Here is a 24,829-nt window from a genome sequence, read left to right as displayed (position 1 = left end):
CACCCACGTTACTGCTCAAAAGAGGAGCTCCATCATGAGAATTTAAGTTACCCCTCAAAGCAGGTTCAGTTAACTCAGTTAAAGAATTCTGGGAACTCTCAAGGGTGGACACTAGACCAATTGACTGAATATTTAAAGACTCCTTTTTGTTCACATCACGCTGTCTCCTGAAACATTTCTCCGTAGTATGACCAAGCTTACTACAATAAGTACATTTACTTTTCTGAAATCTAGAGGTGAAGCTGGTATTTACTTCCTGAGAAACATCATCTTTATTCTCTTTCCTGTTACCTGTACTCTGAGTAGAGGCAACGTACTTACTCTCAGCTTTCCCTTTTTCTCTAGAATATCTCATGTGAGAACATATTCATCAGATAAAACTGCAGCATCAGACAAATTATCTATTCTTTTCTCATCAAGATATAGGCTTACATCTTTATAAATACATCTCTTGAAGTCCTCCAGCAAAATCATCTGCTTAAATTTACCAAAATCAGAATCCACATTCTTAGAATTTACCCACTGCTCTAACAGATCTTCTTTGATTTTTGCATACTCAACATGGGATTGCTTATCTTGCTTATAAGTTGTCCTAAATTTTACTCTATAGGCTTCAGGAACAAGCTCATAGGCCTTAAGAATCAGGCTCTTAACTACATCATAATCATCACATTGATCCTGAGGCAAAGATGCATAAGTTACTTGAGCTTTACCGGTGAGAACAGTTTGAACGAGTACTGGCCAATACCTTTTTGGCCAATTAAAACCTGTAGCTACCCTCTCAAACAACTGAAAATACTTTGTTAAATCAGATTCATTAAAAGGAGGGACAAGTTTAACATTTTTAGCCACATCAAAATCATCAGAGCTAGATGATCCAGTTCCACCTTGTTTCATGCGATACTCATGGTCTGCCTGAATCCTGGCAAGTTCACTTTGTGCCTGAGCCTGTATCTGTGCCTCCTGAATCCGAGCCTGAGATTCAGCCTCCTTAGCATTTGCTTGAAATTCAGCCTCCTTAACACGAGACTCCGCCTCCTTAGCCTGAGCCTCCTGCAGGGCTAGCTGTAACTTAGCTAATTCAATCTGCGTTCGCTCATTTGGAGGAGTTACATTAAACAAGCTTTCATTAATCATGTCAACAATTTGATCTTTAGAATGATGAGAGCGAACAGCAATTCCCAATTGTTGAGCAACAAGCTTAAGTTCATTCTTTGTTCTGTTTTCTACATCACACACTGTTTGCACATTTGACAAAAAATCTTTGGCTTCCTCAAGTGTAGTAATAGTAGATATCATGAATAAATCACAGTCACAAAATATCGAGCAATATCCTTATGATAATATCCTGAATATCCTGATAAGAGGTCGCCAAACTTATGTTACGGAACAGAGAAAGATAATGTACACTTTAAGTGAGAATACTAAAAATCACTACTGTCCCGTAAAGTTCCAGATTCAAAACAGAAGAGTTAGGTAAAATTACAAGTTAAAGTTTAATGCCCAAACTAACAACAAAACATTCAGGACTCATAAGGATATTGTAATGGCAAAAAACAGGTTAAATATATGGTTAACTGCAATAGCCTCTATTAACATGAAATTAGCAAGAGTAATAAGTCAGCCCTGATAAAATGAAAATACACTGGGTAATGCTCAGTTAATGCAAGATAAATTATTACAGATACAAAATAATATTAAAACTGGCTGACAAAATGAATTCTACATAAATTACAAAAAAACCTCACTAGGCCTACAAATCAACACCTTATGCTATACAGTACAAGGAAAAAATGCAATAACACTTATACTCAAATTACACAGCTGCTAGATGGTTGGAGACTTCCTGAGCGCTCAGTAATAACTGTACAGGGGAGGACAGAGATGTGAACAAAATGAGGAGCAGATCTAAGTGGCAATTAATGTAGAGACTGAGCACATTATATAGGGGCCAGCAGAGCTTGATACAACTTGTTAGAAGGACGCGCAAATGAAGCCATGGGGACAAAGAGTTGACAATCCCGCTCTGAACAACAGAAAGAACGACTTACTCTACTATAACGGTAGAAGGGGGGGACTGAGGCAGAACACGCTCGTGATCAGACATGCAGCATACAGTGCGTTAAAATTACACAAAGGATGATGAAATCATAGGCTATGTAACAATAGCAACATGAGATATCTCCACCACAAATACTGTATCATCCATCACACCATCAATGATAATGAAATAGCCTACTACACTATTTACATATATTTACAAATAAACACACTGATACTCAAATAAAGAATATGCTTAGATCACTTATGCTATATCCCCACAATGATCTTCTCAACACCAAATGACACTCAATAATAACCATAATATCTCAAAATAATTAACCATTCTCCTTCACATGTTACTCTATAATATTAACCACACAAATACTCCACAACGGTTCACACAATAATAATCTCCACTATCACAAGTACACCACCACGTGCACCATAGGCTATCCTGTGGCCACCCACACCACGCTCTCTCTCTCATCACCTGTATATTCTCCTCCCACAGGTAATACTCATCAATATATTCACATAATTATCTCACCACTTCCCTTGTATAACACCTCACACTGTGTGACCACGCTGCTCTCCCAAAATCACCACGTGTCTCCTCCAACACGCCCACCCGAGCAGAAACCCAGATCAGCTCCTCACACGCCGCCAGCCACCAAGAGAGAGAGAAGCCACGCATTGTCCCCTCGTACATACATAACATATCTCTCACTAACGGGATCACAATACAACAACATAACCTTACATGTTAACCCTTAACAACTTCACAAATATTAATTCATTTCTACATTCTCCAAAGATAAACTCCAACACAATATACAATCACATTATACAATAATAAACATAATGTTCATTACATTCATGATACACAACAAAAGAAAACGTACTGTATGAAATAAGGGATAACTCCTCGTAACAGCACCAATGCAAGATCGTGCAAGGAGAGTGAGAGAAGAGTTCTGGACAAATGTGGAAGCGTGCAAGGAAGTGTTTGAAAGGAATGAGAGAGTGTTTTTGATTAGAGATCTGAATGGAAAAGTAGACGATGTGAAGGTGGATGGAGTAGTTGGTGAGTGGGGTGTGCCTGCAGAGATGAACGAGGATGGCAGTGTTTTAGTGAACATTTGTGCTGGGAGGGGGTTCGTGATAGCCAATACCCTCTTCAGGCACAAAATGATCCATAGGTATACATGGCGAATGATGAGAAGGATGGGTGGTGAACTGAATGAACAGAAGGCAATGATTGAGTATGTGTGTGTGGATGAAAGGACATGGAGTGTAATGGATGCATAAGTATATAGAGGGTGGGAGAATGGACTTTCTGACCACCACCAAGTGGTGGTCAGAATCAAAGTCCAAGTGAAATGGAGAAACAAAAGAAGGGAAGGAAAGGAAGAAGTAGTTCATACAAGGAGGGTGGAAAGGTTATAAGAAGAAGGAAAAAAGGCAGAATATAAGAGGTAGGTGGATGGGCGATTGGGTAAATATGGATTGGAGCAGATGGGGGAAGTGGAAAGTGTGAGCCGGATATTCACAGAAAAAAAATTGTGCAGCATGTGAGGTGGTGTGTGGGGTGAAGAGAAGACGAAAGAGGGTGCAGGGAACAGCATGATGGAATGAAGAGGTGAGAGAGGGTGTGGCACAAAAGAAGAATGCATATAGTGAGTGGATGAGAAACAAGGATGTGGAAGAAGTTGAGAGACAGAAGAGAGAGTTATATTCAGGGAGGAAGAGAGAAGTGAAAAGATTAGTAAGAGAGCATAAGAAGAGAGTGGATGGGGAAGTTGGAAGGAATTTGAGTGTATAGTGGAGGGAATGTTAGAAAATGTTCTGGAAAGAGGTAAAGAGAGTTAGACAGGTTGCAAAAGACGTTAGTTGGGGAGTGAATAATAAGAATGGTAGATTACTAGTAGAGAAGGGAGAAACAGTGAGCAGATGGAGAGAACACTTTAAGGATTTGTTGAAAATAGAGAATGAAAGTAATGAGAGTATAAGTGGCAGGGGAATGGCTGGGAGAAGGAGGGATGTAAGAAGAGAGGAAGAAATAAGTAGGATGGAAGTTGTGGAAGCAATGAAGAAAGTTAAAATGGGGAAAGCCCCAGGAATTTATGAAGTGTGTGGTGAAATGCTGAAGTATGAGGTGGAAGGGGGGTGAGGGAGGGAGAGACCAAGAATGAGATGGAGGGATTGAGTGGAGAGGTATATGAAAGAGGGGGGTGTGAGCTGGGAGCAGGGCAATGAAATGACGGGGGAAACGGCGACATGGAGGCGATGGGTTTGTGATCACCCCTTATGGGATTAAGGCGTCTGACAATAGATGGAGATAATTTTGCGGGGTAGTAAGTCCCAGGCATTCCTTTGACCTCCCTTGTAATGAATGTTGCTTACATGGCCAACAGCCTTCTGTGTGTGGGTAATCACGCTAGAGAGGTTACTGCTGAAGTTATGGAAGCATTCGTGATAGTTTTTTACATTCTGACAAAAGTCAGATAACTTCCATACAGACACACCAACACAGATGCTGTCCACATCAAACAGATGGCTCTTTGAAACAGTACTTTGCTGCCACCAACTTACCTCTAATTCAAATGTACTGGAATAATTCTGAATTGTCCTTTGTTTTTGTTTTTTCCAAAAATAACCATAATTACTTTATTTACAGTTATTTTCCAGTACAAACCCCTCCTGTGCCTTCTAGTGTCATGCCAAAAATCTCATGCAGTATTCCTCCCCTCTCCATCCTTTCCTTACACTCAAAAGGCACTTGTTCCGATAACACTGATAAAGAACCATTGATCACAATTGTGCTCAGATGTTGACAGATGCAGCGTGTGCATCCATGAACTAATGTTTGCTGACACTGCTGCCTGTGGAAATGGAAGGTGTTACAGTAACTATTTTGGTGATGCTTGCATGAAGTGCACACACACACACACAATATATATATATATATATATATATATATATATATATATTGCCAGACGCCTCAATCCCGTTTGGGGTGGCCACAAACAAATCGCCTCCAAGTCGCCCTGTCCTCCGCCATTTCACTGCCCTGCTCCCAACTCACACCCCCCTCTCTCATATACCTCTCCACCCCATCCCTCCATCTCATCCTCGGCCGCCCCCGCCCGCGTCCCCCCGCCAAAAATATATATATATATATATATATATATATATATATATATATATATATATATATATATATATATATATATGAGAAGGAATTATACTCGCCGTCTAGGACAAGAGAGAGAGAGAAATACTGAAGGAAGGACACAGTGCTTGAGAGGAGTGTCGAGGAACTTTCTCTAATGACTGCACTTGCAGTTGCCAGACTCCTCTTGCGATATCACTGAAACAGTATTGATCTGTCACAACTGACTCTGTCCTTTTGTGTTGTCAGGTGCAGTGTGTACGTGGAGCTGCCCTATAGTGCCCATGATTCGAGGCCAGTGCGAATCGCCTCCTGGGACCCAAGCCGAGGTTTAGTCATTTCATCTCACATCCAGCTTTTCCCCGAAAAATTCAACAGGTATTCCACTGGCGGGGTATACTGTAACTGCAAAGGAGTGATCAGGCATTCCATAAAATGTCTTGGAACTGTGTCAAAGTGAAATGGGAGGGTCTTCGTTAAGAAGTAAGGAGTATTCTTCAAGTAGGTTCGATATATTGGCATCTTACTTCATTAATTAAGAACCCTGGAGAAACTGTGTCAAAAGTAAACAAGGCCTTGTTAAAGTACGAGAAATGAACAGTAAGGGAAATTGTACCTATCTTTCACCATTTCAAAGTCGTGTCAAAAGCAGTTATCTATCTATCTATCTATTGTCAGACGTCTTAATTGCGTAAGGAATGGCCACAAACAAATGTCTCCCTGTCCCCGGCAATTTCACTGCCCTCTCCCGGTTCATATCCCCCTATATCATCTATTTCTCCATCCTTCCATCTTCTCAGCCACCTCCTCCCACTCCCTCCCCCCCCTTCACCTCACTCACATACACTTTTCCCGTTAGTTTCTCGCTCTCCATCCTCTCCATACATCCCACTCATTCAGTCATATCCACATCCACACCACAATGCTACTTCACTTCCTCATTTGTCAGTCTGTCTCTCCATGTAATTCCACGTGCACCTCTGAAATGACTTATTTCCACTGCTCTCACTCATGACTTATGACCTTTAAACAAGGCCCGAGCTTCGTTTCCATATGTTAGAGTTGGTATCACAATACTAGGCTATCATGCAGCTATTTGTTTACTTCCGTGCCGATTTCCCTATTTCTTATCACTCCTTTCAGAGAACCAGTAACCTTTCTTCCTTGTTGTATCCTTTCAAGCACTTCATCCTACAAACTTTCGTCCTTACTCATAACAGTACCCAAGTACTTATATGCACTCACATTTTCCATTTCCTCATCCGCCAACCTCACTGTACATTCAGTGACTTCATTTCACTCGAAGCCAATAAACTTACTTTTTCCAGCACTCACCTTTAGATTCTATTTCTTACACGCACTCCCAGACTCATTCACTAAGCATTGGAGTTCCCCTTTTTCTTCACTTAACAATACAGTATAATCTGCAAACAATACAGGAAGTTTCCAAAAGCTGCCCTTTCTCATTAGGGCCGTTCCAGCATCCACTGCTTTACCTTGTATCTCTTTTATAGCCCCATCTGAATACAGACTGAACAACCACGGAGACATGAAACGTCCCTGTTTCAGTCCAAGAAGGAAACTATCCATGCACTGCAGCCTTGCCACCCTCATACATACGCTTCAGGGCATTCAATAACTTTCAATTTACTCCATTTATTCTTATTATTTTTCACATTCCTTGTCTGTCTTCTCTGTCATATGCTTTCTCCAAATCCATGGAGGTGCCATACAACTTCTTTATCATCTCTAGAAACTTTTCCACTAAAGACCTAAGGATGAATAGGCTATCTGATCAACATAACCTCTTCCCTTTCTAAATCCTCCTTGTTCGTCTCCCACTATTTCTTCTGTTATTTCCCTAACTGTCAATAAGTATCCTACCATATACTTTTCCTCTTACACTAAGAAGACAAATGCCCCTACGATTGTCGCACACTTCTTCTTTCCCCTTTTCCTTTGTACAGGGGGAATAATTATACCTGACTTCCAATCCTCCAGGACTCTACCTTCCTCCCAGGCCAATCTGCACATCTTCCATATCCATTCAACTACTACCTCTCCCCCATGCTTCACCATTTTACCACACACTTCATCAATTCCTGGGGCTTTCCCCATTTTGACTGTTTCAATTGCTTCCACTACTTCCATCCAACTGATCTCTTCCTCTGTTTTCACCACCCACCTTCTCTCAGCCATTCACCAGCCACTTATACTAGCATTACTTTCATTTCTTTTATGTTTATCAGTTTCACTGAGTGTTCTTTTTATCCGCTCACTTCTTCTTCCTTCTCCACTATCTCACTATTATTTTGCTTCTTTCACGTTCCTAATAAATTCTCTATCGCCCTTTATAAGTCCATCTACCTCCTTTCAGAACATCTTCAGTTCCATCCACTTTATACTCAAATTTCTTCCAAATTCCTCATCCATTCCCTTCTTACTCTCTCTTACTAATCCTTTCACCTCTCTCTTCCCCTCTATATATTGCTCTTCCGTCTTTCAGCTTCGTGCGTGCCTCTGCTTCTCATTCACTCATTATATACTTTCTTCTTTTGCACCACAGTTTGCCTCACCTCTTCATTCCACCATGTTGTTCCTTGCAGCTGCATTCATTCTTTCTTCACCCTACACGCCACTTCACATGCTGTACAGATTTCTTCTGTGAATATCTTGCACACGCATTCCACCTCCCACATCTCCTCCTAATCATATTCAACCAATTGGTCCTCCACTTCTCTCTTATATTCTGCCTTTTCTCCATCCTCTTGCAACTTTTCTACACTCCTTGTATGGATTACTTCTTCCTGTATTTCTCTTCTGTTCCTCTATTGCACTTGAACCTTGACTTTCACCACCAACAACTTGTGGTCAGAAAGTCCACTCCCCCAACCTCTGTATGCTCTTCCATCCATCATATACCTTCTCATTTTGTCATCGAGACACACATGATAATCATTATCTTCCTTTCACATATAATCAGTCATTGCCTTCCATTCACATAAAATCAGTCATTGCCTTCCATTCATTCAGTTCACCACCACCCTTCTCATCACTCGCCACGTGTAACTGTGGATCAATTTATGCCTAAGGAAGGTATTGGCTCTCGCCATCCCTCTTCCACTGGACCATTAACATTCTCAACCACTTCTGCAGGCTCAGCCCATTCAGTCACCACTCTATCCAGCTTCATATTCCCTACTTCCCAATCATATCTCCAGTCAAAAACACTCTCTCATTCCACTCAAAGTTTACCCTGCATGCTTCCACATTTGCCCAGAACTCTTCTTTCTCTCTGCTTGCACGATCTTGTATTAGCCCATACACACACACAATCCCCCACATTTTTATTCTCATTTTCAATCTTACACACACAATCTTTGAACCAACTGATCCAAACTCTCTTATGTTCTCCTGCAATCTCTTGCACACAACAATGTATACACCCTCCTTTGTCCTCTCAGTCTCACCTACTCCCGCGCATATACCCCATCCATACTCCCACTCTCTCACACTCCCGCCTCACCATTTTGTCTCATTTAATTCACATATGTTCAATTTTGCACTCTCAAGCACCTGGACAATCTTTCCCTCTTTCACCTCATCATTCGCACCCCTTACGTTTCATTTTGCAATCCATAATATGTCCTTTGTCCGGTCCTTGGTCGTCACTCGTTGGTCTGTTTTGATCCGAGGCCTCTTGTTTGTATTTTTACGAGTAGGTGTGTTCCGGGAAGGGGGCACTAACCCTCCGCCAACGCACTTGTTGACACGTTGGGAACACGTGTTGTTTTCTTATAAGGTTACCCCCTGTGTATTAAATGACTGCCTGGTTTACAGGAATTCATTTAGCTTGTCACTTACTGTAGAGTTACCTGAAACAGAATACTACTATACTGAGTGAGTGGATGATGGGCGCCCCCATCGACCACGGCAAAGCAATTATGATTTTATTAAAATTACTAATAATACAAATGAGATGGAAGGGTGTAAAATGTCGCTTCACTGGTTCAGAACAGAATATGTAAAAGTACTTACGAAACTGAGTCAAAAGGGAATGATTATTATTAATTTTTCAGTAACTTTTATGCAGACTGGAAAGGCGAGGTGTTGTTTCATTTACTTGGAATTCGTTGCACGTAAAAGTATTATTGACCAGATGAATGTATGTGGAACTCATTATTATGCAATGGATGCCGTAACATAGAATTAAATTGTCACTCCTTTTCCCTTTAGTCTATGCAGGAGACAAAAAGAATTTCCCCAGTTAATTGCCAGTCAAGCATATGTCAGATGTAGTAATGGCTATCATTTATGATAGTAATTACCTTGTTACAGCTACGCACTTTCCTCCAGTCTAACTTTTGTGGTGAATCGACTCTATTCAATGTGTGTGAGGGATCTCCTCCAAAAGACAATGAAGCTGATGAACCTGTTGAATAATTTTCAGGGTTGTAACGTGGAGGGATGATGAAATTAATCATCACAGTAAAGGGGTTGATAATGGAATGTGCTTTTAGTATATTTCAGACTGACTACTGGACCAGTCCAATACATGGCTTCTTATGGCCTCCTAATAAAAAGTGCATTGAAGGTGCAAGGTCTACTGGTGCCTAATGAAGAAAATTATTTGATAATCACGACAGTGACGTAGGAACACGAGTTCTTGTTTTTTATTTCAGACTGGCTGCTGGACCAACTCTATCCGTGGCTTCTGAAGGCTTCCCCTTACACAATGCAGTGAAGCTCAAAGATCCGACGGTGCCTGGTGGGGAGCGGGATTGGTTTGAGGGATACATGGTTACTGTCCTCGATTATATCGCTCAGGGACTTAATTTCTCGTATGTCGAGAAACACACACACACACACACACACACACACACACACACACACACACACACACACACACACACACAAGCAGCTCTCATTCAATGTCATGTATGTATCCAAACTTTCCTCATACAACAAATATTCTAAACTTCAGTAAATGGAAAATGAAATCCACAGGTTTACTCCTCTTAACCTGACATGGCCCAGATTATCGTCCTTTTGCAGCTTATTTCACTTAGGCCACTGGAGGAAAGAGATAATAGGACGGTTCTGCATTCTTGCCATAGCACCTGCTCGTGCCTTGCATCATATTTTAGTGCTAATCTGTTCGAACAACTCGGCATTCAAGATGGAGATAGGGCGACATTCGGCCAGGTTAGAGTTAAATCAGTGTAGAATAGAAATTAATTTAGAACTTTTCTGTAACTAATGGCGAACTTCATTAAAAATATATATATGATGAACAGCGAAGGTTTATTGTGTAGGAATTAGGCCCGTTTTGTATGCGTCATTGAGGCTTCCTGGCACTTGTTTCTTTCCGATTTAGTTTCCATAGCCTAGTGCACATTAACGTTCCTTGTATGCTACTTCTATCATTATAATATTGACAGTTTTCATCAATAACATACAAGACGAAATTGAGGTTTAATATGCAAAGTAAATAGTCAAGGAAGAGACTCTGCGATATCTCCGAAGCGACAGTACCCTTTATACTCTGACCTAAATTTGTCACCTCCCTGAAGTCAATGCTGAGTTGTAACAATAGGTGAATACTAGAATATGATACTAAATGAAGAAGTGTGATGGAAAGCCGTAGGACTGTCTTGTCTCTGCCACTATGCTTGGTGAAATAAACTTCAAAAAGACGGAAATCTGGACCATGTTCAGGTGAAAAGAATATAGCAATTAAGCTTTTACTTTTATTGGTGACAGTTTTGGAATTAAAGAGATTTCTTATAGAAGTATAACCAAGAACCCAATTACTCATATGCTGCAAGAGCCTGCAGGTTAAACTATAACACAAATGACATAGTGGAGTTATACTGAAGTCAGACAGCCTTGCAACCAAACGTTTTCTTACAGCAGCCCTGCAACTAAACGTTTTCCCATAAAAGTGGATCATTCAGTTGATATCTGACAACTAACTAATTTTCACTAGATACACATTTGTTCAGCCTCCTGACGGAACTTGGGGTACCAGATTGGAAGACGGCTTTTGGACTGGCATGGTGGGGCAGGTGTACCGCAAGGTGAGTTACCAGTTCCCTTAGAATTAATCTACAAGGACAATTTATTATCCAAGTTCCGTATGGATTGAGAAATGGACTTATATGACGATGATGTAAGAAAACAAGAACCAAACTAGCAAATGAGGTCTTTGCCACCGTATAACAAGAGTAAAAGCAGAACAAGGATAAGGCATATCCACACACACACACACACACACACACACACACACACACACACACACACACACACAGAAAGAAACGTTACGTGACAAGTGAAACAAATAAAAATAAATAAAATCCATAAAAAACTAGCACTTGCCATAGAACTATGCATACGCATACAAAACTAAAGCTCCTTAGCTTCCTTTACACCACACTCTTATAGTTGTCCTAATATCTCTCAGCAGTTGGACCTTGACTGATATAGCATCTGTTACTCAAAATTAATCCGCAAATAACCTAATGCTTGGCTACGTTTTGGGTCACTCTGTACACTTCTTCTGGCTTTACATTTACTTCTTCAGGAGGTAGACATCGGCCTTGGTCTTTTTGGAATGGATCTTCAGCGTGCCGAGGCTGTGGACTTCACGTGGCCATTGCTCATCGAGCCTATTAGAGCCTTGGCTGGACGGGGGCTGCCTGAGGTGGATCCCTGGGGCTTCCTCTTCCCCTTGTCGCCTCTGGTGTGGGTGGCCATACTGACAGTGCTCCTGCTGCTGCCTGCCTTTATGCTGATTTTGTCTGCCTGTCTATCCCATCACACTCTCAAACCCGACTATTTCTTCAGGGAGATATTTGTGTTGATGCAAGTACTGCTGCAGCAATGTGAGTCAAGATGGTTCAGTTCATGCAAGTACTTTTGTAGCAGATTTGTACCATTTTTTATGTCCAGTGAAAGAGTCTGATGCTCCTTCACCACAATGACATCTTAAATACTGAATTATAAATGCAGATCGTTACAAATATATAATGCTAGTCACAAAGAAGTGCTATAGAAAGGACAAAGAAATGTAGTACTCTCCTTGTACTCTTTTTCCCCTATGACATGCGTGAAATAAGCTAAAAATGGACCAAAATATGGGCCCGGTTAAGGTAAAAGAAAAAAAAAAGGCATCTTGGTTGTAGATACAAATTCATCTGAATGTGAACCAAGTGGACTAGTGGTTGAAGTTCCCCCTCTGCTAGAGTCCACCATGTGCGTTTGGGTTTTTTTGGGAGACTGGGAGGAAATTGAAGGATAACTGTATTACTGGACCTCCTTATCACCCGGCAGCAACATTGCCATCACAGGAAGGTGCCCTTCTCCATCACCAGCTACCGTACAATGTGAAACGATTGGAGAGAAAGAGGAGTAGTGGGAGGGTGAAAAGGAATGAGGTGACTGATATTCTTGCATTCCTTAGCTTGGGTTTTAGAGACTTTATGATATTCATTCATAACAAGAATACTGTGTGGTTCATGGGGATGCCCACCATCCACTCATTCGGTGTAGTGCTGCCTTCAGGTGACCATACACTCAGTGACAAGCAAAAGAGTTTCCTGTAAACATATACAACATATATATGTAGATTGATAGATAGATAGATAGGCGGACAGAGAGATAGATAGATATAAACAGATAGATATAGATAGATAGATATGTAGGTAGACAGACAGATCGATTTATATTTATAATTATAGATAGATACATAGGCAGATATAGATATAGGTATAGATATAGAGATAGAGATATAGATAGACAGATAAATAGATAGATAGATTGGTAGACGGGGGAACTCATCATTCACTCACCCAATGTAGTGCTGCTCTCAGGTGTCTGCCCTTTCCTTCCTTCCTCCCATCCTCTTTTGTCATTCTTTCCTTCATTCTTTCCTCTTCCTTCTGCCTATGGGTGACTTAACAATCCCTCTTCTTTCCTTCTTTCCCCTTCCTTCTGCCTGTGGATGACTGTACACTGAGCTACAAGCCAAATGGTTTCCTGTACACCAGAAAACCATTTACTATGCTGGGTAGTAACCGAATAAAGTAATTATGGCACCTGCTGGTTCAGTGAGTAATTACCCTGCCCCGTGCCAGCGATGTAAATGCATGTCGGCCCCTATATGCGCAGACAGTGCCAGTGATGTACAAGTGCATCGTCAATTTGATATACTTGTAAAAATTCGACAGCTCAAATTAGGTGCTTATGTCGGGTGGGAAATTCCCGCGCCTCTCTAGGCCTCTCTACGCCTTCCTATATCATCTATATATCCTACAAGAGTGTCCTTGGCTCGAACAGCATAGTTACCGACGAAGAAAACGAAAATCTCCTACCTCAGCTCAATGGGTGTCAGCGGCCGCCGACAAAGTCTATGGGCATTACTCCGAAGTTTTCAGCCACCTGCTCAGGAGCATCGACCTCAAAATAGACCTAAATGGGTTCTGTGAGTACATTTATGGTTGTTCGCCATGTTTTCTCATCATTTCTAACCAATCTAGCCAAAAAGAAAAAGTCGAAAATTGACTGCCACCACGACTCATAAGGGTCCAAAATTTGCTGGCATGCAGTGGGTTAACCCTTACACCGCGGGCATGTTTCCCAATATTTTGTGTCTCCAGCGGGGTTATTTGGGCTCCGACAGACTCTCAAAAAATATTTGCCAAAAATCAGTTATTAGTCCTAGAATATTAAAATTACATATGCCTATGGCACATACCTTCAGCTTTCTCCTGGGATGGTTGTTGAGCCTTCGTCGATTACCGTAGGACTTGTGGAGACCTCTGAAGTTGGGTAACGAAGTCTCCACTTTACACTTCCCGACAACCCGTAATATGATTACCACAGCCAGATATTAACACTATAAACACTACTCTATGATTATCAAGTAGTTTGGGATCCATACTCCGAATAAAAACCACTGTGAAAGCAATGAAAATTACGAGCTCGTATGACCTTCCCACTTGCGCTAGTTCGCTGTTGGTATTCTGTCATTTATTATTCATAAAACCCCTCACACTTTATATTTCTATTACTATATAACACTTATATATATCTGGAGTCTTTATCCATAAGTTTCCTTCAGTAGTATTAGTTTATTGTCACACTAGGGATTCAACTTCTTTCAGTAAAATACGTAGCATTCACTTTCTCGTCCTGTATACTAGCACTGAGAGTGAATGTCACTTTCACCTTCACTCTCATAACTCATAGTATTCAGACATGCCAGAGTGAAACTTTCACTTTCATTACTCCTAGGGTATATACTCGTATTCTTATAATACTACTCATTTACATTTCTATTTACGTTTTCTATTTTATTTACGTTATTTACATTTCTATTTTATTTATACTGTGTTATGCACTGTCACTTGAAGTAACTTATAAAACTATTTTCCACTGTTCACGTATATTTACATTCATTACTTTCACTTGCTGTTTACACATTATTTACACATTATTTACAATTCCACTTGCACTGTTTTACTCAATAGAAAGATCGTAGTCACTCTTTTATCAATTGTCAGCCCTTTACCTCTTTCCACACGAGGTTTAGTAGGGGGTAAAGGTCACAGGGCCCTTTGCATGGGGGTGAAAAGTCCCTGAAGTAAGCAAGAGCAAACAGACGTACCTCCACATTTAAAGATGAGAGTGAACTGATAAGGGTGGGCCGGGGTGGTGGCCTACCTAGGGAAATGCATTACTGCCAATGTTAGCCTCTTGACAGCAGCTAATATATAGCAGTGAAATGATTGGCAGGAAATCTAGACAATATATTATAAATTAGATAGTTCCAGGTGAATGTAAATATCACTTAGGCTTCTCCCTTCCCTCCTTATATGTATATTTATTACGAAAATAGATTATAGGGCATATTTCAAGGGGAAATAAACAGCGAAAATTAGTGAATGAATGCACGTGAGGTGTTGTCAGATGATAATTAGCCAATTCCAGGTGTATGGCACTCTCACTTACCTTATTTCTTTCTTGTATATATTATTTGGTATAAGAATAGGGCATAGGGCTTATTTCAATGGATGAAATCAGTGAAAAATTCCAGGGAAGATTTACTTAGCATAGCACGGCCGGGGAGGCAAGAGGATAGGGTAATGGAGGGGAGGTGGGGAGGGGAGTCAAGAACGGGGAGAAATGGCTAAATTGTCAACAATGGATGGGAGTACAGATGAGATTAGGAGTGCTGACTAGTGTTGGACATTGGCAGTACTGATAGATGATACAAGCCACCACTTGGAAGCCCGGGTGAATTCAAAATAACACAGAATCACAAAAGCGACTCCCCGTGGTATGATCCCTTGCTCCCAAGCGTCACGAAAGTGACGCCCCGTGGTTAAGGGGTTAAGGCGCCCAAATTGGACTGAGCCTGTGTAGGTTTATATCAGAGGGTTGGCTGGGGTATATTGCTCACGTATTGCAGCTAAGGGATGAGTGAGGCTGGTCCCTCTCATCTAAAATATCAGAACCGAGTTGGTTAGCCCTGTGCTCCTAAATTCCTCATAGGGCAGCATGGAATTGGATAATGGATGGATATATATAGACAGATAGATAGATAGATAGATAGAGAGATAGATATAGGTATAGATAGATAGATATAGAAGTGTGACATTTTTTTGTTTCTTTCTTTGTTTGTCTGTCTTTCAATCACGCTCAAACCAATGGCCAGAGACCCTCAGACTGATATATATTCTGAATCAGGGTGACCCAACGATCATTTTAAGGGGGTCAAAAGTCAAATCTGGGTCATTTGAGGTCATCAGTAGGGTGTTCTCCTTTTTCGCCCAGGCAATGTCGGGTGCCCTTGCTGCCCAATTTTTGGCATGAAGACAAACGATCTCAACTTTGGACCTAGGGTATATGACATTGACCTCCGAGTTCATTTTAGGTCACTGGTCCGAGGTTATTTAAGGTCATCGGTAAAACATGCTCGAATGACTGGACTCAGCAATTGAATTTTTTGTATGGAGACTCACATGACCTCCATTTAGGAAACAGTCTATAAGAAATTGACCTCCGAGATTATTTGAGGTCACTGGTAGGAGGTCATTTAACGTTAACGGTAATAGTAAACAAGTGCTCACAATTACTGTGTGTCAGTCTGCGAAACCTGAAATAGAAAGTTCCAGGACTGCTTATATTCCCTCTTCAAAAGCATAAGAGGTATATACATGGTCTTTCTGGAGCAGAAACAAAGAATGAACTGGAACAAATGGGATTAGAGTGTTCGCCTTTTTGGCCAGGTAACGTTGGTTACACCAGTATACAGAGAGAGAGAGAGAGAAAGAGAGAAGATGAATGTGTGTATATATATATATATATATATATATATATATATATATATATATATCCTATTGGAACCCGGTGTCCCGAGTATTGGACAGAACTGGGATTTTTCAAGTCCCTATAAAGTAGGGAACCCCCGGGTAGGGACCTAAGAGCTTCGCGACTATGAGCCAATAGGCGGAGGGCGGTACACTTAGTAACCTCCCAGTGCATTGCCTCGCCCAGCACCCCTGGGATCCAATGGTTAAATGACTGGCAAACCTATCAGTCTCTTTAACCCATTGGAGCCCGGTGTCCCAAGTATTGGACAGAACTGGGATTATTCAAGGCCCTATAAAGTAGGGAACCCCCGGGCAGGGACCTACGACCTTCGCGACTATGAGCCGACAGGCAGAGTGCAGTACGCTTAGTACCCTCCCAGTGCAATGCCTCGCCCAGCACCCCTAGGATCCAATGGGATATATATATATATATATATATTATCTCTCATCTCATCAGCCACATGAGTGTCCACTGCAGGACCGGCCTATCCCAACCAAAGCTGGGATGATACAGCCAATGTATCTCTACCAAGTGGCTTAGGCAGTCTTGTAGAGAATGTATGTAGGGTGAGAAGGGCTTGTAAGTGTATTGTAGTGTTGGAGTGGCTTTGAATATGTGTGTAGTCTATGAATCAAGTGTAATCGGCCCACGCACGCCGACTGGGTGCAAGCATACTTTATAGTATACGACACTGGTTCAACCACAGCACCCCAGATGTCCGCCAATGCAGTATGTGACCAGAAGAACGCTCCAAGAGTTTATTTCCCTGGCGGAGCGGGAACCCTCGTTATTTAGTGTACGACAGCGCACAGTTTACCACTGTACCACAGAGGCTCCATATACTGAATATATATATATATATATATATATATATATATATATATATATATATATATATATATATATATATTTATGTATATATATTTATGTATATATATATATATATATATATATATATATATATATCTATATATATATATATATATATATATATATATATATATAATGAGGGTGATATTTGGAAGCTTCCGGTGTTCCTGTTTGCTGATGATATAGCACGTCTGAGTGAAGATGAATGGGAGTTGCAAGGTTTGGTGAATGAATTTGGGACAGTGTGTAGGAGGAGGAATCTGAAAGTTAATGTAAACAAAAGTAAAGTTATGGTGTTTGAGAGGAATGAAGTCACAGAGTGTGCAGAGAGGTTGGTTGGTGAGGATATGGAGAATGTGAGTGCATTCAAGTACTTGGGTAGTGTGATGAGTAAGGATGGAACTTTGGGGGATGAAGTGCGTGAAAGGGTACAGCAGGGAAGGAAGGTCGTTGGTATACTGAAAGCAGTGATGAGAAATAGGGAGGTGAGTATGGAAGTTAAGAAGTCACTGCATGTTAGTATTGTGATCCTTACCCTGACGTATGGAAGCAAGACATGGACCTGGCAAGAGGGGAACAAGTCAAGAGTGAGAGCAGTGGAAATGAGTTACTTGAGAGGAGCATGTGGAGTGACGTGGAGGGACAGGTTGACGAATGAAGAAGTGAAGGAACGATGTGGGGTGGATGTGGATGTGGTTGAGAAGATTAGGAGAAATACACTGAGGTGGTTTGGACATGTGAAGAGAATGGAGAATGAAAGACTGACTAAGAGGGTGTATGTAGGTGAGGTGGAGGGAGGGAGAGGGAGAGGTAGACCGAGGATGAGGTGGAGGGATGGAGTTGAGAGGTATATGAGGGAGGGGGGGGTCAGTTGGGGAGAGGGTAGTCAAATGGTGGGTGACAGAGCGACTTGGAGGCGTTTTGTCTGCGGCCACCCCTTGCGGGATTAGGGCGTCGGACTATAGATAGATTTATGTATATATATATATATATATATATATATATATATATTTCACTATCTATCTATCTCTGTATCTATCTCTATCTATCTATATATGTGTGAATATATATATATATATGCGTGTGTGTATATATATCTATATCTATATGTATATATCTATACATATATATGTGTATATATATATCTATATCTATATATCTATATCTACTATATATATCGATATCTTTCTATCTATCTATCTATATATATAGATAGATAGATATGTATAGATATTGATATCTATATAGATATAGATATATATATATAGATATAGATAGATATAGTTTATAGATATTGATATACATATACAGTCATCCCTCTAATAACCGAACGCCCAATATCCAAACATCCCTAGTAACCGGACATAATCGTCCCGGGATCCAACATTCCCAAAATGGTCCGAAAACCGCAAAAAAAAAAAAAAAAAATCCCACCCGTAATATGAACTTGCCGCACGCGGCACAGGACAGCTTTGTTGTGGCGCGTCATTCCTCTAACGTCCGATCAAGCGCCGCTGCATCCTCCCCACTTTCTGCCTGTCTCTCGCCGTGAGTGCACGCTCGTCGTCATGGGTGCCCACATGCTCGCTTTTGTGGTGGTGCCTTACCTGCTGCAGGCACTCCTGCTGCTCTCGGGCCTCCTATTAGTGTGTGTGATGATGGCCCCGCTGCCTGAGAAGAGGAAGAGAATGGTGTTGACTCTGGAGAAGAAACGGGAGATATTGGAGAAAGTAGATGTGGGGTGGTCTTCTTCCCGCATCCCCCGCGAGTTCAACCTGGCCCGATCTACTTTGTTCGATATCAAGAGATCCCGAGACAAACTCATGCAGTACACGGCTGACTTCTCATCGAGAAGCAAATGCAACGTGGAGAGGAAGGTGATGTTTACTCCCAAATTTGCTGAAATCGACCGCTCCACGTTGATTTGGTATCGACAGCAACATGCTGCTGGTGTGATGGTACGTGGAACGGAGCTGAAGGCTGCTGCTGAAAAGTTCGCCAGGCTTCACGATGCCCTAGACTTCAAGGCATCCGAGGGTTGGCTCTTCGCGTTCAAGTTACGGCATGGCCTTACCAACCGTAAAGCTCATGGCGAAGCTTTGGACGCTAACGAAGATGGAGTTGACGAGTTTCGGCATAAGGTGAAGGGCTTGATCGACAGGGAGGGCCTCACTGTCGGTCAAGTCTACAATGCTGACGAAACTGGTTTATTCTATCACTCATTGCCAACAAACACTCTAGCCGAGGAGATGGAGAAGCGTGTACCTGGCCGCAAGCTCTCCATGGAACGAATATCTGCTTTGTGTTGTGCCAATGCTAACAGCATGCACCGGCTTAAGCCCGTTGTTGTTGGCTGTGCAAAGCAGCCTCGGTGTCTTCGTGGGGTGATGGATGTCCTTCCTGTCGTCTGGTACCATTCTTTGAAGGCATGGTTTACAGCCCAGATCTTCAAAGACTGGTTCCACCGCCACTTTGTCAAGGAGGTCATCAATTGCCAGACGAAGAGACTGGGAATCCTGCGTGACCAGGTAAAGGCCCTCCTTCTCCTTGACAATGCATCTGCCCACCCGTGCGACAAGGACTTGGTGGCTGAGAATGGCCGCATTAGGTGCATGTTTCTGCCACCTAATACAACTGCTCTCATCCAACCAATGGACCAAGGAGTGATCGTGGCAACAATGCGCCTATACTGCTGGAAGTTCCTGGACGAGGTGATGGTTGTTCTCGAGGACGAGGACGAGCGCAGGGAGGGACGGGACACACAAGGCCAACAGATGTTGGAAAACCTTTGCCGCTACAACATCAAGTCTGCACTCTGCAACTGGGCCAGTGCATGGAAGGAAGTCCCTGTCAAGACTCTAGAAAATGGTTGGTCTCGTCTGCTTCTTGGAACGGATGAGGAGTACGATTTTCTAGGGTTTGACGTGGATGACTTCCATGCACGGCTACATATGCATGGCGACAAAGTTGATGTGGACGATGTGCATGAGTGGTTGGATGACGACGAGGGCGATCCTGGGTATCAGACATTGTCTGATATCGAGATCGCGTCTTCAGTTGCAGGTGTCAGTACTGAGCTTGAAGATTCTGACGAGGAAGGCGACGATGATGCAGACTCCTCTCAGCAGGACACTACTCCAGCCATCCCCAAGCTGAGCGCACTCCAGGAACACCTAGAGTTCATCCTTGACTACCTGGAACACCCGGTCTGCGACAGGGAGATGGGGCCCTTGGGACTTATGGAGGAGGTGCGTGCTTTCAGGCAGTGCATCATCAATTGTCAGAATCGTCGGTCCTTGCGTCAATCAACGATTGACAGTTTTTTCAGGCCTATGACCTCCACTGTGCCCAGCCCTGGCTCCACTCCGTTGTCTCCCCAAGACAGGCCCTCATGCTCCGAGCCACAGCCCAGCACATCAGCCACGGTGGAGTCACCGCTCGACGTGAGTTTGCGTCTGTCTTCAGAGTCATCGTCAGTGGGTACGCCATCACCACGACCCAGCGACGCACCCCTAGGTCACCTGCCAGTGATACTCTCGGACTCTGACAGTGATTAAACAGCAAGAACTTCTCCACTAGACCACACGGGAATTTACAGTGTTGTGCAGTGAAAAAAACAGTGTGTTGTGTTAAGGATTTACAGTTGTGACTGAAAAGACTAATTTGGAACAAAATTTAACGTAAATAGACTTGTTTGTTTTTGCTTTAAAAAATTATTAGAAGAATGGGAAAAGTTAAAGCGCAGAGTGCAACACTTAGTAAGTTACAATGGAGCATTAGTTAGAGAAGAGTGCGCACTGTGAAGAGAACGGACTTCTGAGTGCGATTGACTAAGTTCAGTGCAAGACTTCATGAACAGTGTACTGGAAGTGCTTCAGGAAATCCTTCTTACTGTGAGAGTCCAAGAGGAGGAGGTTATTCATCGAGATGGCCATGGACCTGCTGTAAGTAGGCAGAATGTTTCATCTATCTATCTATCTATCTATTGCCAGACGCCTCAATCCCGTTTGGGGTGGCCAGAAACAAATCGCCTCCAAGTCGCCCTGTCCCCTGCCATTTCACTGCCCTGCTCCCAACTCACACCCCCCTCTCTCACATACCTCTCCACCCCATCCCTCCATCTCATCCTCGGCCTCCCCCTCCCTCTTCCCCCCTCCACCTCACTCACATACACTCTCCTCGTCAGTCTTTCATCCTCCATTCTCTCCACATGGCCAAACCACCTCAGTGTGTTCCTCATAACGCTTCCTATCACATCCACATCAACACCACAATGCTCCTTTATATCCTCATTCGTCAGCCTCTCTCTCCACGTGACTCCACAGGCTCCTTTTAAATAACTCATTTCCACTTCTCTCACTCTTGACTTGTGTCCTTCCAACAATGTCCAAGCTTCACTTCCGTACGTTAGAGTTGGTATCACAATACTGTCATGTAGTAACTTTTTCACTTCCATGCTCACTTCCCTGTTTCTTATCACTGCTTTCAAAGAATCAGCAACTTTTCTTCCCTGCTGTACCCTTTCAAGCACTTCACCCTCCAAACCTCCATCCTTACTCATCACACTACCCAAGTACTTAAACGTACTCAAATTTTCCAATTCTTCACCATCCAACCTCGCTGTACATTCACTAACTTCACCTTTCTCAAAGACCATCACTTTACTCTTCCCTCCATTCACCTTTAGATTCCGTTTCTTACACACTTTCTCAGACTCATCCACCAAGCCCTGCAGCACCCCTTCGTCTTCACTCAACAACACAGTATCATCTGCAAACAGCATTACAGGGAGTTTCCAAACACTATCCTCTCTCACCAGGGCCACTCCAGGATCCACTACCCTACCTTGTACCTCTTTTATTACCCCATCCATGTACAGATTGAACAACCATGGAGACATGACACATTCCTGTTTCAAACCAACTTTAAAAGAGAAAAATTCACTTAGTTCACCATCCACACGCACTGCAGCCTTCGCACCATCATACATACTCTTCACAGCATTCAACAACTTCCCATCTACTCCATATATTCTTAACACTTTCCACAATCCTTGTCTATCCACCCTGTCATATGCTTTCTCCAGATCCATGAAAGCCGCATACAACTTCTTTCCCTTCTCTAGAAACTTTTCCACTAAAGATCTAAGAATGAATATCTGATCTACACAACCTCTTCCCTTCCTAAAGCCTCCCTGTTCTTCTCCAACTAATTTCTCTGTTCTTTCTCTAACTCTGTCTATAAGTATCGTACCTTACACTTTTCCTATTATACTAAGAAGACAAATGCCCCTATGATTACCACACACTTCTATTTCCCCTTTTCCTTTGTACAAGGGAATAATTGTACCTGACTTCCAATCCTCCGGGACTCTACCTTCCTCCCAGGCCAATCTGCACATCTTCCACATCCATTCTACAGTACTACTATCTCTCCCCCATGCTTCAGCATTTCACCACACACTCCATCAATTCCTGGGGCTTTCCCCAATTTAACTTTCTTTATTGCTTCCACAACTTCTATCCTACTGATTTCTTCCTGTCTTCTCACCTCCCTCCTTCTCCCAGCCATTCCCCAGCCACTTATACTCGCATTACTTCCATCCTCTACGTTCAACAATTCCTTAAAGTGTTCTCTCCATCTGCTCACTTTTTCTCCCTTCTCCACTAGTAATCTACCATTTTTATCTTTCACTCCCCTGCTAACTTCACTTCCACCCTGTCTTACTCGATTCACCTTTCTCCAGAATATTTTCTTACAGTCCCTGCACTTTACTCTCAAATTCCTTCCAAATTCCTCATCCACTCTCTTCTTACTCTCTCTTACTAATCTTTTCACCTCTCTCTTTCTTTCTACATACAACTCTCTCTTCTGCCTCTCAACTTCCTCCACGCCCCTATTTCTCATCCATTCATTGTATGCTTTCTTCTTTTGTGCCACAGGCTGTTTCACCTCTTCAGTCCACCACGCTGTTCCTTGCACCCCCCTCCGTCTTCTCTTCCTTCCACACACCACATCACATGCTGCACATATTTCTTCTGTAAATATCTTACACACACCTTCCACGTCTCCCATCTGCTCCAACTCATATTTGCCCAATCGTTCCTCCACTTCTCTCTTATACTCTGCCTTTTTCTCATCCTCTTGTAACCTTTCCACTCTCCTTGCAACTACTCCTTCCTCTCGTCTTTCCCTTCTTCTATTCCTCCATCTTACTTGCATTCTAATTCTGGCCACCACCAAGTAGTGGTCAGAAAATCCACTCCCCCAACCTCTATACACTCTTGCATCCTTTACACATCTTCACATCCTTTCATCCACACACACATAATCAATCATTGCCTTCCTTTCATTCAGTTCACCACCCACCCTTCTCATCACTCGCCATGTATACCTGTGGATCATTTTATGCCTGAAGAGGGTATTGGCTATCACCAACCCCCTCCCATCACAAATGTTCACTAATGCACTCCCATTCTCATCTGTCTCAGCAGGCACACCCCACTCACCAACTATTCCATCCACCTTCACATTCCCAACTTTACCATTCATATCACCAATCAAAAACACTCTCTCATTCCTTCCAAACTTTTCCATGCACACTTCTACATTTGTCCAGAACTCTTCTCTCACTCTTCTAGCACGATCTTGCGTTGGCGCATACACACACACAATCGCCCACATTTGTATTCCAACTTTCAACTTTACCCACACAATCCTTGACCCAACTGATCCATACTGTCTTATGTTCCTCTTCCATCTTTTACTCACAACTATACATACTCCTTCCTTTGCCCTCTTATTCTCACCTACTCCTGCACATATACCCCATCCATACTCCCATTCTCTCACACTTTCTCCTCTCCATTTTGTTTCAGTTATTCCACATACATCCACTTTCGCACCCTCAAGCACCTGGACAATCTCTCTCTCTTTCACCTCATCATTCGCTCCCCTTACATTCTAAGTTCCAATTACCATGTCCTTTGTCCGGTCCTTGGTCGTCATCGTTTGGTCAGTCCTTGTCCGAGGCTTCTTGTTTGTTTTTTTAGTTAGTTGTTTTCCGGGGAGGAGCACTAACCCTCCGCCAACCCTTTTAGTCGCCTTTTACAACAAGCAGGGATACTGGGGGAGTATTCTTGAAAAAAACCCTACTCCCAGCGGTGTGAATAGGATGTTCGGAGCTATGCATGTGCAGTAGGAAGGTGTTTTTCTGAGTTAGGGTAGGTTAGGGTCCATAAGTACCAGTCCAGGAGCCAGTAACCAGAATGTTTAATATTGTTTGAAACTACCTGTAAACCCTCATTTTATGCTTCTTTTGCATTTATTTCAGTCTTTTATGAGCCTTTTTGGTGTGATTTGGGTCTT

The 24,829-nt window shown here is 42.4% G+C and overlaps 1 protein-coding gene across 1 annotated transcript in view; it reads left to right on the top strand.

Moving 5' to 3' along the window:
* The window catches only part of LOC145399707 (uncharacterized), an 89,334-nt gene that overhangs the window by 5,520 nt on the left and 58,985 nt on the right, over positions 1-24,829 (top strand). The window contains exons 3-6 of the mRNA XM_080272254.1: positions 5,465-5,593; positions 9,898-10,056; positions 11,205-11,295; positions 11,799-12,083. Of these exons, the coding sequence (XP_080128380.1) occupies positions 5,465-5,593; positions 9,898-10,056; positions 11,205-11,295; positions 11,799-12,083 (664 nt within the window). The remainder of the gene's footprint in view (positions 1-5,464; positions 5,594-9,897; positions 10,057-11,204; positions 11,296-11,798; positions 12,084-24,829) is intronic.

This window comes from Coenobita brevimanus, chromosome 50 (genome assembly GCF_032717465.1).
Source record: "Coenobita brevimanus isolate Jiangsu-jjx chromosome 50, ASM3271746v2, whole genome shotgun sequence".
Taxonomy (NCBI): domain Eukaryota; kingdom Metazoa; phylum Arthropoda; class Malacostraca; order Decapoda; family Coenobitidae; genus Coenobita; species Coenobita brevimanus.
This window is presented reverse-complemented; position numbering and strand designations above follow the sequence as displayed.